The 17,545-nt window shown below is 40.9% G+C and overlaps 1 protein-coding gene across 1 annotated transcript in view; it reads right to left on the reverse strand.

Annotated features, from left to right (window-relative positions):
• Nucleotides 1-12,958: 12,958 nt before the first annotated feature.
• The window catches only part of LOC121449160 (cytochrome P450 2B2-like), a 29,695-nt gene continuing 25,108 nt past the window's right edge, over nucleotides 12,959-17,545 (reverse strand). Inside the window, exon 9 of the mRNA XM_041653417.1 lies at nucleotides 12,959-15,788. Coding sequence (XP_041509351.1) covers nucleotides 15,607-15,788 — 182 coding nt within the window. The 3' untranslated portion in view covers nucleotides 12,959-15,606. The remainder of the gene's footprint in view (nucleotides 15,789-17,545) is intronic.

The following is a 17,545-nucleotide window of genomic DNA, read 5'->3' on the forward strand; positions in this document are numbered from 1 at the left end:
CTCCTTCCTGAATCACTGAACTATAACTCTGCTGCCAAAATCAGAAGGCATTGGCTGAACTTCACAAGAAGGATGCAGCTTTCCCTCCCTCACCCAATCTCTCTCTCTCTCTCCAGTAAAGAGAAGTGAAATCTTTTTAAGGAAGGGACACCTAAGGAAGGACATAGCCACCCTTTCTTCTCATCTCTGCATTAGGAAAGCTGAGATTAAGCATCACCCATTGCCTAAATAACTTAGGAAGACCCTATGTTTAAATAAAATCTTTAAAGACTGGGTGACGAACCACAGTGGTAGAGCACTTGCCTGGTGCCTTAGTTACTTTTCTATTGCTATGAAGAGGCACCATCCTAACCCACAAGCATGAGGCAGAGAGAAAGAGAGCTAACTGGGAATGAGTGGACTTTTGAAATCTTAAAGCTTACCTCCATGACACACTTCCTATAAAGGCCACACCTCCTAATCCTTCCCAAACACTGCCACAAACTGGAGACCAAGCACTCAAACATATTGGGAATCTGGTGTAGTTATAATGAGCTGTATTGTAGTGGGAATCTAATAGAGTCATGGTGTCAAAACATTAGAATGTAACAGTTGTTTCTAGTTGTATCTAATAACAATAGAATGTAATAGTAAGAAGTTCTTAGACCTTGAAAAAATCATAATCTGGAACAGTGATTGTTTTTCATGATTTAAAGAGTTGGGTTTTTTGATGGAGTTTTCCATCTGCTGCATGATTTTGATGACAGGTCCATCTTGGCACAACTGGAGAATCTTAAATTATTGGTTACTGCAGACAGTACACAAGAAGGACTATATTTCAGGAGTCTTATGGTTTCCTTCAGCAAACATGCAGAACAGATCAAGAGGGTGTTGGTACGAGGATTTGTTTTACCCATAAAACAACTTTTCTCTAGCAATCAATAAATATGCTTTGGAACAGCAGTTTGACATTTGGTCCATCAAAGACTGGACCTGATTTCTGCTGAAAAGCCTAAATTGTATTCACCTTCTTTGAATATCCCACTGACTACAGAACACCCATATGCATGAGCATTGCTTTTATCTATAATCTAACAGCTAGTTTCTATCATCATTACAGACATTGTTGGATATAAGTCTAAAAGAATTCATTGGTTTCTTATTTTCTTTTCCCTCCTTCCTCTTTTGCTGTCTTATTTTGGCGTAAGTATTTTTCACTATTCTATTTTGTAACTTATTCTACTAACCATATTCCTTGTTCTGTTGGTGTTGTTAATCTTTTAAGGTACGAAGTTTAAAGTTCCAACTTAATAGATATCTTTATGGCTCTATTTGGCTTACTAGCAGATTGTTCTTTTCATTATTGCTTTGGGGATCATAGTATACATATTAAACTTATCATAACAGGCAATCGAGTAATGTTTTATGACCCCACGTTACACATGGGAAACCCCACTGTAGAAGAGAACATCCTGGATTCTCAGGCTATTCAGTTCATACATTTTACTTCCATAAATATTATAAACTTCACACAGAGACAGGGTTGGAGAGGTGGCTCAGAAGTGAAGAGCACTTACTGATCTCCCAAAGGACCTGCATTTGATCCCTAGCACCTACTTTGTGTCTCATAAGTGCTTCTACCTCGAGTCCCAGTGGCATGCATGTGGCACACAGACATACATGCAGACAAACATACATACATGTGTAATTGAAGCTTTTAAAAACCAGACTTCTCCATTCATAAGGGCATCTCTCACCCCTCATCCAAGAAGTTCCTTTTCGCAATAATCTGAAATCATTACCGAAAGACAAAACTAGTAGAGTATAGAGATCAGCTCACTGTGGGCTGCCTTTCCCCAGTAAATAAACTTACAAAATAACCACACAAATTCCCTGAGGTTCCAGGAACATCACAGAAACACTGTAAGAGCCAGAGGACTAGACAGCTACTTCAAGATAATCTCCTTTACAGCCTGGTCTACAAGAGCTAGTTCCAGGACAGGCTCCAAAACCACAGAGAAACCCTGTCTCGAAAAACCAAAAAAAAAAAAAAAGATAATCTCCTTTAGAAGAAGTGGGGAAAGAAGAGAAGGAGAGAGAGGAAATGACTTTGAGATTTCATCTTAATCCAGTCAGAATTGTCGAGATTAATAAAGCAGATGAGAGCAGATGATGGCAAGGATTCAGGACATGAGGTAGACTACTCACGGCTGATGGGAGTGTAAACTGGTACAGCCACTATGGGAATCATTGTGGAGGTTCCTCAACAAGCTGAAAGTAGATCTGCCACAAGACTCCAGCTCCACCACTCTTGGGCATGTCCCCAGGACACAGCATCTTACTACAGAGATACTTGCTCATCATGCCCGTTGCTGCTTTATTCATAACAGCTGGAAGTTGGAAATAGCCAAGATGCCCATCGAGTGATGAGTGGATAATGAAAATGTAGTTCATTTACAAGGGAATATTATTTGGCCTTAGAGAAGAATGAAATTATGAAATATTCAGGTAAGTATAGGGATCTAGAAATGATCATCCAGGGCAATGTAATGCAGGCCCAGAAAGACATTGCATGTTTTCTCTTCTATGTTACTTTTATTATTTCAATATGGATGTTTCATTTACAACACCCACAGAGATTAAGTAGCTGGTAAGGGACGGAGTGGGGGATCTTTCGGGGATGGGGACATAGCACATGGTGCTATAAGAAGTAAGTGGGAATTAGAACAAGAGGATTAAATGGGGAAGGGGTGACAGCACAGAGTAGAGGGGAATGAGAGGAAGGATAACCAACACTGAAGGCCTTTTGAAAAGCCACATAGAGTCCTACTACTGTGGAAGTGTCCTAAGATATATACATGGATTAATGATGTAGGTGGGTCTTCTATCTATCTGTTGCTTTCATTGGTTTATTAATAAAGAAAACTGCTTGGCCTGATAGGTCAGAACATAGGTAGGTGGGGAAGACAGAACAGAATTCTGGGAGGAAGAAAGCAGAGTCAGGCAGCCGCCATGGAGCCAGCCACCAGGTCAGACATGCTGAATCTTTCCCAGTAAGCTACCATCTTGTGGTGCTATACAGATTATTAGAAATGGGTTAATCAAAATGTGAGAATTAGCCATTACGAGGCTGGAACTAATGGGCAAGGCAGTGTTTAAAAGAATATAGTTTGTGTGTTTTCATTTCAGGGCATAAGGTAGCCATGTGGCCGGGAGCTGGGTGGCAGGAACACAGCCTGCAGCTCCTTCTACAGAGTAAAGGAATTTAAATTGTGTTGCCATATAAGGAGGAAGACAACACCCAAACAGGCATCATATGCCACCCTTAAAACCCCCATATTGATTCTTCTCAACTCCGCCCTGCCCCCATATTCGCCCTTTTGTACACAGTGCCCTTGGGATACCAGGCATCCCTATTTCAGTGCTGAGGAGTTCCATCCAAATGGGTGAGTGTGTGCTATCCCAGGTTGGCCTGTCCTAGAAGAGAGCACAGCTCCCCTCCCCCAGCTGCTGCTGCAGGGGTGTCTTTGTTACACATGACCCTCCCTCCCCCAAGCCTGCCCTATTGTCTACAAGGTTCTTGGCTCAGAAACAGTTTCATGCTCCTGCACTAAGGCCATCCACCCAGAGGGGTGAGTGTCTGCCTCCCAGGAAGGCCTGAAGGTCCCTGCAAGGGAGCGTGGGCACCCTCAGCTTGTGCTGCAGGGTCTGCTATGTTCTACTCAACCCCACCCTGGTTCCACATTCACCCTTTTGTCCCAGGTGTCCTTAGGCTACCAGGCATCCATGTTTCAGTGCTGAGGAGTTCCATCTGGATGGACAGGAACAGTTCCTGCTCCTGCACTAAGGAAATCCACCCAAAGAGTCAGTCACAGCAAAGACTGGAACAAGACACCTAGACTCTCCTGGCTCCATTTGAAGGAAAAGATGGGAAGGCACCAATGCAAGAATTCCTCCAACAACCTGAAAGGCAATATGACATCACCAGAATCAAGGGATCCCAAAACAAGAAGAATTGAACACCCTACTCTAGAAGAAATAGAAGAAATTGACTTTAAGTGGAGCTACATGAAAATAATTGAGGACCTTAAACAGGAGGGGAAAAAAACGCCATAAAGAAATGGAGATGACAAACAAAAAAGTAGATGAAATGAATAAATCTCTCAAAGATACCCAAGAAAAACAAGAAAAAGCAACCAAACAGGTAAGGGAAACAGTTCAAGACTTGAAAAATGAAATGGAGGTAACCAAGAAAACACAATCCGAGGGAAAGCTGGATATGGAAATTCTGGACAAACGAACAGGAACTACAGAGACAAGTATTACCAACAGAAAACAAGATATAGAAGAAAGAATCTCAGACACTGAAGATACTATAGAGGAAATAATCTCACTGTTTAAAGAACAAAACAAACCAACAAATTCTTAACACAAAACATTCAGGAAATCTGGGACACAGTGAAAATACCAAACCAAAGAATAATATGGGTAGAAGAAGGAGATGAATTACAGCTCAAAGACACAGAAAATATATTCAACAAAATTAGAGAAGAAAACTTTCCCAACCTAAAGAAGGATACTTCTATGAAGGTACAAGAAGCATACAGAACACCAAATAGGCTGGATCAAGAGAAAGGGTCCCCACACCATATAATAATCAAAACACAAAACATACTGAATAAAGAACAGATATTAAGAGCTGCAAAGAAAAAAGTTCAAGTAGCATATAAAGGGAAACCTATCCGAATTACACCTGACTTCTCAATGGAAAACATGAAAGCCAGAAGGTCTTGGATAGATGTGCTGCAGACACTGAGAGAACATGGATGCAAGCCCAGACTACTATACCCAGCAAAGCTTGCATTCACCATCGATGGAGAAAACAAGATATTCCAGGACAAAAATAGATTTAAACACTACATAGCCACAAACCCAGCCTTACAGAAAATACTAGGAGGAAAATCACAAACCAAGGAAGCCAAGAACACCCATAATAGCGCAAGCATCTGACAACCCTCCACCAGCACAACTCAAAGAAGGGAAACACACAAACTCTACTACCAAAAAACTAACCGAAGTTAACAACCACTGGTCACTAATATCACTAATATCAATGGACTCAATTCACCTATAAAAAGGCACAGGTTAACAGAATGGATACAAAATCAGGATCCAACATTCTGCTGTTTACAAGAAACACAACTCAAACTCAAAGACAGACACTATCTCATAGTAAAGGGATGGGAAAAGGTTTTCCAATCAAATGGAACAAAGAAACAAGCAGGTGTGGCTATACTAATGTCTAACAAAATTGATTTCAAACTAAAATCAATCAGAAGAGATGGAGATGGACACTTTATACTCATAACAGGAACAATTCATCAGGAGGAAGTCTCTATTCTGAATATCTATGTCCCTAATATAAAAGCACCCACTAATGTAAAAGAAACATTATTAGAACTCAAAGCATACATCAAAAACAACACTCTAATAGTAGGAAATTTCAACACTCCACTCTCAACAATGGACAGGTCAACCAGACAAAAACTTAACAGAGAAATAAGAGAACTAACAGAGGTAATGAATCAAAAGGACTTAACAGACATCTATAGAACATTCCACCCAAACAGAAAAGAATATACCTTCTTCTCAGCATCGCATGGAACCTTCTCAAAAAGTGAACACATAATTGGTAACAAAGCAAACATCCATAGATACAAAGAAATTGTAGTAACCACCTGTGTACTATCGGATCACCGTGGAATAAAGTTAAAATTTAACAACAATTCTAACCCCAGAAAGCCTACAAACTCATGGAAATTGAACAGTCAACTACTGAAACACACCTGGGTCAAGGAAGAAATAAAGAAATAAATTAAAGTCTTCCTTGAATTTAATGAAAATAAAGAAACATCATACCCAAACCTATGGGACACTATGAAGGCAGTGCTAAGAGGAAAGTTCATAGCACTAAGTGCCCACATAGAGAAAATGGAGAAAGCACACAATAGAGACTTAACAGCACAGATGAAAGCTCTAGAAAAAAAGAAGCAGATTCACCCTGGAGGAGTAGAAGACTGGAAATAATCAAACTGAGGGCTAAAATCAATAAAATAGAAACACAGAAAACAATCCAAAGAATCAATGAAACAAAAAGCTGCTTCCTGGAGAAAATCAACAAGATTGACAAACCCCTATCCAAACTAGTCAAACGGCAGAGAGAGATCCTGCAAATTAACAAGATTAGAAATGAAAAGGGGGACATAACCACAGACACAGAAGAAATTCAGAGAATCATTAGGTCTTACTACAAAAGCCTGTATGTCACAAAATTGGAAAATGTTAAAGAAATGGACCTTTTTAGATAAGTACCATATACCAAAATTAAATCAAGACCAGGTGAACAGTTTAAATAGACCTGTGAGTGACGGGGAATTAGAAGCTGTCATCAGAAACCTCCCTACCAAAAAAAGCCTGGGACCACATGATTTCAAAGTAGAATTCTACCAGAACTTACAAGAAGAGCTAATACCTATCTATATTCCTTAAGGTGTTGCACAAAATAGAAACAGAAGAGTCATTGCAAAACTCTTTTTATGAAGCTACAGTCACCCTGATACCAAAACCACACAAAGACTTAAACAAGAAAGAGAATTGCAGACCAATATCACTCATGAACATCGGTGCAAAAATTCTCAATAAAATATTGGCAAACCGAATCCAAGAACACATCCAAAAAATTATACGTTATGATCAAGTAGGCTTCATCCCAGAGAGGCAGGGCTGGTTCAACATAAGAAAATCTATCAATGTAATCCATCACATAAATAAACTGAAGGAAAAAACCATATGATCATTTCATTAGATGCTGAAAAAGCATTCGACAAAATTCAACACCCCATTATGATGAAAGTCTTGAAGAGATTGGGGAAACAAGGTTCATTCCTAAATATAATAAAAGCAATATACAGCAAGCCAACAGCTAACGTTAACTTAAATGGAAAGAAACTCAAAGCCATCCCACTAAAATCAGGAACAAGACAAGGCTGTCCACTCTCTCCATACCTCTTCAATATAGTGCTTGAAGTTCTAGCAATAGCAATAAGACAGCATGAGGAGATCAAGGGGATTCGAATTAGAAAGAAAGAAGTCAAACTTTCATTATTTGCAGACGATATTATAGTGTACATAAGTGATCCCAAAAACTCCACCAAAGAACTCCTACAGCTGATAATCACCTTTAGCAACGTGGCAGGATACAAGATCAACTCCAAAAAGTCAATTGCCCTCTTATACACAAAGGATAAGGAAGGAGAGAGGGAAATCAGAGAAGCATCACCTTTCACGATAGCCACAAACAGCATAAAATATTTTGGAGTAACATTAACTAAGGAAGTGAAAGATCTATTTGACAAGAACTTTAAATCTTTGAAGAAAGAAATGGAAGAGGATACCAGGAAATGGAAGGATCTCCCTTGCTCTTGGACTGGGAGGATCAAAGTAGTAAAAATGGCAGTTCTACCAAAGGCAATCTACAGATTCAATGCAATCCCCATCAAGGTCCCATCAAAATTCTTCACAGATCTTGAGAGGACATTAATCAACTTTAGATGGAAAAACAAAAAACCCAGGATAGCCAAAACAATCTTATACAATAAAGGATCGTCTGGAGGCATTACCATCCCTGACTTCAAACTCTATTACAGAGCTACAGTATTGAAAACAGCTAAGTATTGGCATAAAAACAGAGAAGTTGACCAATGGAACCAAATAGAAGACCCGGATTTTAACCCACAATCCTATAAACACCTGATTTTTGATAAAGGGGCTAAAAGTATACAATGGAAGAAAGAAAGCATCTTCAATAGATGGTGCTGGCATAACTGGATGGCAACCTGTAGAAGAATGAAAATAGATCCATATCTATCACCATGCACAAAACTCAATCCAAATGGATCAAAGACCTCAATATCAATCTGAACACACTGAACCTGATAGAAGAGAAAGTGGGAAGTACTCTACAACATATGGGCACAGGAGATCACTTCCTATGTATTTCCCCAGCAGCACAGACATTAAGGGCCTCATTGAATAAATGGGACCTCCTGAGACTGAGAAGCTTTTGTAAAGTAAAGGACACTTGATGTGGGAGTGTCTTATCAATCTGTTGCTTTCATTGGTTAATTAATAAAAAAACTGCTTGGCCTGATAGATTAGAACATAGGTGGGTGGAGTATAGAACAGAATGCTGGGAGAAACAGCAGATGCCATGCTGCTGCTCTCCAGAGCAGACACGATGAAGCAAGCCGCCAGGTCAGACATGCTGAATCTTTCCTGGTAAGACTGGTGCTACACAGATTACTAAATATGGGTTAGGCAAGATAAGTCACCACTTCATGGTACTACACACATTAATAGAAATGGGCCAAGCAGTGTTTATATGAATACAGTTTGTGTGTTGTTATTTCAGGGCACAGCTAGCCAGGTGGCTGGGAGCTGGGTGGCAGGAACGCACTCTGCAGTTCCCTTCAACAGACATTGTCACTAAGACAAAAAAGCAACGTACTGACATGGAGAAGATCTTCACCAATCCCGCAACAGACAAGGGTCTGATCTCCAAAATACATAAAGAACTCAAGAAACTAGACTTTAAAATGCTAATCAACCCAATTAAAAAATGGGGCACTGAACTGAACAGAGAATTCTCAACACAAGAATTTCAAATGGCCAAAAGACACTTAAGGTCATGCTCAACCTCCTTAGTGATCAGGGAAATGCAAATCAAAACAATTTTGAGATACCATCTTACACCTGTCAGAATGGATAAAATCAAAAACACCAATGATAGCCTTTGCTGGAGAGGTTGTAGAGTAAGGGGTATACTCATCCATTGCTGGTGGGAATGCAAACTTGTGCAACCACTTTGGAAATCAGTGTGGTGGTTTCTTAGGAAAGTCAGGATCAACCTACCCCAGGATCCAGCAATACCACTCTTGGGAATATACTCAAGAAATGCTCTATCATACTACAGAAGCATTTGTTCAACTATGTTCATGCAGCATTATTTGTGATAGCCAGAACCTGGAAACAACCTAGATGCCCCTCAACAGAAGAATGGATGAAGAAAGTATGGAATATGTACGCATTAGAGTACTACTCAGCAGTAAAAAACAATGACATCTTGAATTTTGCATGCAAATGGATGGAAATAGAAAACACTATCCTGAGTGAGGTAACCCAGACCCAAAAAGATGAATATGGTTATGTACTCACTCATACGTGGATTTTAGCCCTAAATAAAGAATATTGACCCTATAATATGAGATCCTAGAGAAATTAAATAAGAATGTGATCCCAAAGAAAAATATAAAGTTATCCTCTTGATATTAGAAGGAGACAAGATTGCCAAGCAAAAATTGGAAACTTGGGGGTTGGGGTGGGGTGAGGGTAAGGGGAAATGGGGAGAAAAAAGTGAGAAGGGAAGGATGGGGAGAGCTTGGGGAAATGGAACGGTTGGGATGGAGGCAGGGTGGATATGGGAGTAGTGGATATCTTAATTAAGGGAGCCATTTTAGGGTTGGCAAAAGATTTGACTCTAGAGGGGTTCCCAGGTGTCCATGGAGATGTCCCCAGCTAGATCCTTGGGCAGCTGAGGAGAGGGAGCCTGAAATGGCCCTATCTTATAGCCATACTGATGAATATCTTGCATATCACCATAGAAACTTCATCTGGCAATGGATGAAGCTAGAGACAGAGACCCACACTGGAGCACTGGACTAAGCTCCTAAGGTCCAAATGAAGAGCAGGAGGGAGAACATGAGCAAGGAAGTTAGGACCATGAGAGGTGTGCCCACCCACTGAGACAGAGGGGCTGATCTAATGTAAGCTCACCAAGGCCAGCTGGATGCTGGAGCATGTGATCAAACCAGACTCCCTGAATGTGGCTGACAAGGAGGGTTGCCTGAGAAGCCAAGGACAATGGCACTGGGTTTTGATCCTACTGCATGTAATGACTTTGTGGGAGCCTAGGCTGTTTGGATGCTCACTTTCCTAGTCCTGGATGGAGGGGGGAGGACCTTGCACTTCGCACAGGGCAGGGAACTCTAACTGCTCTTTGTACTGAAGAGGGAGGGGAAGGGGTATGGGGGAGCGGGAGGGATATGGGAGGAGGTGGAAATTTTTAATTAAATAATAAAAATAAATAAATAAAAATGATAAAAAAGAAGTCAAAGTGTTTTAAAATAAAATAATAAAATTTTAAAAATAAATAAATAAAACATGAAAAAAGATACTCAACCATACCATAAGGACATGTGCTCAACTATGTTCACAGCAGGATTACTTTGTTATAGACAGAATCTGAAAACAACCCAAAATGCACCTCTTCTACACATATGATAAATGAAAGACATCATCTTTACAATAGCCATAAATACCATAAAATGTCTTAGAGTAACTCTAACCATACAAGCTGAAAGTCCTGTATGATAAGAACTTTAGATCTTTCAAGAAAGAAATTTAAGATATCAGAAAATGGAAAGATTTCTTATTCTCTTGGGAAAGTAGAACCAACATAGCAAAAATTACAATCATACTGAAATCATCCTACAGATTCAATGCAAATGCCCATAAATTATAACAAAATTCTTTACAGACCTCAAAAGAACAATCATCAACTTTATAAGAAAAGATAAAAACTCAGGATAGCCCAAACAATCTTAAACTCCTGTACAATCAAGGAACTTCTGAATGCATCATAATCTCTGACTTTAAAATTTCCTTAAAGAGCCACAGAACTGAAACCAGATTAAAATGGATAGATGTATCAAACAAACTGATATCAGTCCACAAAGCAACAAACTACATATTTTTGACAAAGAAGCAAAAATTGTGAAACATAAACAAAGCATATTCAACCTGCTTATCTATTTTTAATTGTCCTGAAGCTTCAGTTCCCTGAGGTTAGCTTTTCTGCAAACATGCCTGTCCAACTCCTAGCTAAGCTGGGCCTCAGGGCAGGGGGAGTAGCACACAGCCTCTCTCCATTTGTAACCTGCCCTCACAGCTCTGGCTGGTGTAGCTGCACTGATTTTAACTATCTTTTTATTTTAACTTGTAATCATAAAATTAGTAGAATTCCTGAATCCTCTCCTTTTTTCTCTTGACTGACTCTGGACATCTGACTGTGTAGGGTGAAATTTGTTCTCTAAACTTACTCTGTCTCCTGCTTGCCTTTCCCCCGCAGGTGGGTTAGATTTATCTGGCTACTGCACCTGCATGTGGCTCCCCAATCTCAGTGGTAACCAAGGCAACTCTTAGGCCAAAAGCAATACTCCCTTCACTTTTCCTACCCATTTAGCAGTAATCAAAGTTGCATTTCTGCAACTATCAGGCTTACAGATGTTAAATATTTTTGCCATTGTTTCTGCTCTTAACTTCCTTTGGCTATTAACATGTATAGCTGAATTTCCTATTATTTACATTTTTTTACTCCTGATTTAAATTTTGTCCCTCTTCTCTATACTTCTTTAAATTCTATTGTCTACTTCTAAGCACTCATACTCACGTACCCTCCTGTGGTAAAATTTTCTCTCATGAATTCCTCACGTTCTAATCTGTACATCTGATCACTTCTTTGGTGCTTTTTTTTTAATTCGCGAATCAGCCTCACATCTGGACACCATTATGTCATGGTTCAGTGGCAGCCTGGGACATAAATTATTTCTCTGGACTGACGTGGAGGTGCAGGAATAAAGATACAACTTATATGGCTTTATTGGGAGGGAAATTCTCAGAGATCCCTCATGAAATCCAGAGTTCACATCCTGAAAAATTCCTCCTCGCATGTTCTCTAAACAGCCTTTATATCAAAATGTAAACTGAGGGAGAAATTCATTAGCATTCTGTTTCTGAGGTAACCAGGTGAATGGCTTTTAGTCACATCCACATCTACCTATGCTTGCTGTCACATCTTCCTGCTCTGTATGATAGCTTTGTCACATAGGCTGAATTAACACCTCTTCTCAGGAATCCTCCAAATTACAAAGAAAGGGTCAAAACAACAACTGATCCCTTGTTAGGTTAGGCACAGCCTGTCTGGAAGGGTGTGCGACTACTTCAGGTGTGGTCTATGGATTGAGAGTCTGGCTGCCATACCAAATAGAAATATGGGTCGCTCCCAGACACATATGTCAGAAGGTGGAAGACAGCAAGCACAGATGAGTCACAGAACTGGGGTCATCCTGGACACTATGAGGACAAGGATTTCCTGTGGTCATCATAAGAGACTGACAGAGATTAGGCAGACAAGGTCCGGCTGCACATGGGGCAAGTTTAAGGAGTTACTCATGGTGTCACTTTATCAAGTTGTTTATTTACTTACTGGTTACTGTTCAACTGTATTAAACACTTAGCACCAGCTACCTGCTCCTCCAGGTTCTCACAATGGAGCAGAGAACAAGGCAAGAGATTGTCCCTTCACCTGACATAGATGTGATGGGAGTTTTCAGCAAGAAGCCCTTCTGTAGAGAACCTTATTACTAGACAACCAAGAGGTCACATGTAAGAATAGCCAGGAGGTCAGGGGACTGGGCACTGTGGTGGTGGCACTTGAGAGTTAACTTGACTGTATCAGGCATCAAATAAAACCCAGGCTGCTGGCATCCAGTGAGGGATTTTTTTTATTAGATTATTAGAAGCAGGAAAATCCACCCTAAATCTGGACCACTTCTTCTGCTGACAGAACACATGAAAGAAGGTATTGTGCTTTTGCTGAGAAAGATCATGAGACAAGCCTAAAGCAATGCATCTAATCTAAAGCCCTTGGATGATGTGACCATGTCTGCAAAGCATAGGAACCTAGATAATAATTGCCATGAACTGGCTCAGGGGAGCCACTCAGACCATGGGAAAAGCAGGGTCTTGGTACACAGGAAGGCACAAGGTCAGTGATGACAGACAGACACAACACACAAAAGAGTGGTTGGAATCTGATGAAATTTTACTTCATTATATAGTATTTAAACAAAGAACAAATCAGAAGAAGGTCATGTATCATTAGTCGGCACAGTATGAAAGCTTCTTTTAGTCACATCAGCGATACTTAAGAAAAGCATATTATCAGAGACAGGTGTTATATATAAAACATCCCCAGAAAAGGAATTCTTGTCTTTGGGAACGTAAACCTCAGACAAGTGGTTTCATCTTATGAATAGAAAGTTTCTGTCTCATTATCGCTATCATGGCCCTTCCTCTTTCTAACCCTTTCTTTATCTCACCTAGTGACCAAATACGCCTAATCAGTTCTCTGCACCTGCTGAAATATACTTTTTTGTACCTTCTTATGCAGCAGACACCATGGGGGTCAAAGTATAATATAACACTCTTTGTCCATCAACATTAACCCATCTATTCCCTTGCTCATCATACACCCCATGTATGACAAGGGTTCTGCTGTGGTCTTATACATTCCCATACTGTGCTTCCTATCCCAGAGCTGTTCCTGAAGAGAGAATCCTTGTCTAAAGAATATCATTATTATAAAAGAGATTGTGCAAAGCCCATATCCTGCATAGCCAGCTAATCAAGAACCCCATTTATGCCTCAGTGGTGGCTAATACCGGGCCATCTGGCATTGACCTCCAGGCAGCCTAGTTCCATAAGCCACATAGCTCCCATCTGGCATAATGACGTATGTCATGCCACACAGACAACACTGGAGTTTGTGTGGCAAATAATGTGTGAAGTAAAAAATTCCATACAGAAAGATCACAGCTATGTGACTCTGTCTACCTGAACCACACAGATTAAGCAAGTCCACAGACACAGAATTCAGACCATATATAGAGTGTGTTTGTTGCAGCCTAGTGGGTCAGCCTTCAGACATCACAAGATTTGAAAGGAAATCCACAGATCCACGTAGCTAAGATTTTTCTGTCTGAGCATTAGGGAAAAAACACTCACACTCTTCTGATGGTTTGATTTTTCATTCTCTTCTCATGTTGTTCTCTCTAATTCTCTCTCTCTCTCTCTCTCTCTCGCTCCCCCCCCCCCCCACTGCTTACACACCCTAACAAAATCTTTCAGGCAATGCAGGAGTCACCAAGGGTTACATTTCATTTCTCCCTGGCAGGGGAAGAGCAATTCAAACTAACCCACAACTATTTAAACTTATTAAACTAATACCCTGTTATCAGAAGTCATAAATTCCAGATTCTCTTTGGATCTCCAAGGTGACTGGAGTGTCATAAATTTGAAAGTTCAAGCTCAAGACAACATTGCAGAGAAAGCATAAATTTCTTAGCTTCACCTCAGTCAGCACTCATGGGAAACTGTGACACCATTATGCTTTAAATCTCAAAATGTACTGCCTACCCTGTGTGTGATCTTGGATCATAAAAAGAAATCTGCAGTTCCTCTTAGGGTTCTACACAGTCACATTACTCTCTGCAGTCCTGACTGAACAAAAGTTGCTTCTATTTCTAGAGTCCGATATTCTACTCCCTGTTAATTGTGCAATACCAGGACCCAACACTTATATACATAAGAAACAGTCAGCTGAACTTGAGTCTTCATATCAGCAATAAAATGCCAGGAAAGGGTGCAAGAAGTTAGTCATCTGTCAGCTGGCAATAATTGGGCTGTTTTTTATTTTTGACTCTAGCCTAAATGAATCAGCAGCTCAGCTATGTGTCTTCTGAATGTTAGATTGGTTTTCTGGAGTAGTTTATCTTTAAAAGGCCATTAGCAATCCAATCTGGTCCAATCCAAAGTTATTTTGAAGCTTTATTTCAACTAATGGTGCACACTAAAACCTGTGACGCATTTCTGAGCATTAAGATTCAAGGAATTTGAGACAGCTGGCTCATTGTTTTTCTTAACTTGAGCTGTGGTCTTCAGCAGCCCCTTAGGGGAAGCTCATAGGCACAGACTGTGTATTATTTCCTTGTGTCCATTTTTTTATCAAAATTCTGTATAAGCTAACATTATATCAATTAGACAGCACAGTTAAGGAGGAATATTGGTCTTGACAATCCACAGATAAAACTACCCAGTACATCAGGCTGTTTTCATGAGAGAAACACACTATGTCACAGGCAGTAGGGTCTCCCCACATCTACTCACACCAAGCCAGATACCAGAGAAAGACTGTAGCAATAAACATGTAAGAACAAAGTAGAATCAAAAGATATTGCAGAGTCTGTGTTCTCATAGTCTTACATAAAACAGGATTAACCCATCAGAGAGTTTTCCTCCTGGCGAGCTGACACTTTGAACTTCAGTTTCCACCTACTCCTCCTCTGACACGACCTCTGGCATTCATTAGAATGTTTCATGGAGGACCAGAAGTTTCTTCATGGAAATTGTGGTTGCTGGGTGCAATAGAGAACTGACTCAGCATGAGATGTGGCCTTTAGAAGTCTCTCAGTTCACACATCAAGAAAGACATTGAGTGATTTCCCCAGTGCCATTCTCAGGGCATAAGGACACAGCTCGGAGCTTTATAGAAGCTGCAGTAAGGTAGAAGGGTGTAAGCAGTGACCTACAGCCTGGTTGGCAGCAGGTCTCAGAGGCAGAAGATGGGGCCATTCTCAACAGGAGTGGGGACACCTGGCCACCGCAGCCCAGTCAGCGGGGTGAGAACTGGATCTGGTATGTAGGAGCCACTTTGGTCAAGCCGCTCTCCTTGGGCCTGAGGTCAATGTCCTTAGGAGCCACGGGACTGGACACAGAGAAGTTCTGGAGGATGGTGGTGAAGAAAAGGAACAATTCATTGCGGGCAATTCCTTCGCCAAGGCAAATGCGCTTTCCTGTGGGCACAGAGAATGAGCCATGTGAGTCCTAGGTGTGTTTACAACCTTTAGACTGTCCCTTCCCTAAACCCAAACAACTCTCCCATTGCAACAGATAAGAATGAGTTTGATCATTAACCTGCTATTCAAGAAAGAATGGTAAGAGTTTCTCCCAAAACCTTAAAGAATTGGTGCAAGGGCCAGTGAGACTTCTTAGCATGGAAGGCAGTCTGACATCGATCCTGAGGAAATGCGTTCACCCCCTGAACCCACATGTTCCAAGGAGAGAACAAACTCCCATAATCTGTCCTCTGTCATAAACACATACACACTCACTAGCACACATGTATATGCATGCAAACATATATACAATAAATTAATTATAAAATGCAAGACAAATTGGTGGTGGATGTCTCACAATTTTTCTGATGGATTTCTAGGTTTTATTCATTATCAGAGTCCTTTGTTTCAGAATTGAAGAACACAATAGAGTAGGAACAAATATGCATGTGTAAACACGTATAATGTAACATCTGTAATGTTCCCTTCTTTCTCATGTGAGGAGATTGGTCCCCATCTCATTGGCTGCCCTGAAGGTGAAGGTGCTGTTTACAGAGACTCTTAGACCAACAACTGAATGGCATTAAGGGTCCTAGATAAGCCAGGCATGGGGGCACATGCCTGTAAGTACAGCACTTGGGAGATCACAGCAGGAAGATAATGGAATAAATACCAAGAGTTCTCTGTCTGCTCCTGTCTCTGTCCCCTCTGTCTCTCATCACCACCACCTCTCCCTCTTTCTCTCTGTCTCTCTGTCTGTCTGTTTCTCTCTCTGTGTGTCCCCATTGCTTATTCAGCAGATCTTCGTCACTCCCTCTGTTCCCCAAAACCCAAACCCCAGTCCTCACCCCACCTCTGCAACAGAAACTTTGCTGCAGCCTTCCCTACCCACACTCCACATCTCTTTGGATTTCCCTGATCTTCCCCAGGATGCACCATTACAAAGCCAAAGTCCACTCTGACCAGAGAAACAGGTAGGCTGACAGAGAATCCATGCCTCTCCTTCTGATTCTCCAGATCCACCCACCACTGCCCCAGTCTCAGCTCCAGCTCTGTAGCGGAATGTCTGCTGTATTCTCCCTTGCCTCTCTGGCCGCATCCCCATTGAATCACAAAGATCTTCTCCTCCAATCTTCCTCCCCCGCCACCACCACTTATCCCATTATTCCAGCCTCCAACACCAGCAGGCATTCCCTGGGAACACACCAGCTGGGCAGGACAGGGAAACATGTCCACAGAAAATTTCCTATGAGGAAACACACAGCCATCATGCTCACCTAAACCCCAGAAACCAAGAAACCAAACATCCACCCAACAAAGACAAACCCAGAAATCCGCACTTAGACCTATAATCACCCCAAAACCAGATCCCTGGATGTCAGCATAAAAACACAATCAGGAACAGCCAGGACACTGTGTCTCCACAAGAGCACACTGAGGAAATCAGAGAATTTAAAGAACATACTTTAAAAACTTGTATTCCACAAATTAGAAGATCTAAAAGAAATGGATACTTTTCTTGATAGGTACTACTTACCAAAGTGAAATCAAGATCAAATAAGGAATTTAAACAGACCTATAATCCCTAAAGAAATGAAAAGAGTCACTGAAAGTCTCCCAAATCCCGGGGGGGGGGGGAGAAAGCCTAGGGACAGAGTTTCAACAAAGAATTCTATCAGACTTTCAAAGAGGAGTTCATGTCAATACTCCTCAAA

The sequence above is a fragment of the Microtus oregoni genome, unplaced genomic scaffold (genome assembly GCF_018167655.1).
Source record: "Microtus oregoni isolate MIOR12 unplaced genomic scaffold, Mior012 000006F_ref0000085, whole genome shotgun sequence".
Classification (NCBI taxonomy): domain Eukaryota; kingdom Metazoa; phylum Chordata; class Mammalia; order Rodentia; family Cricetidae; genus Microtus; species Microtus oregoni.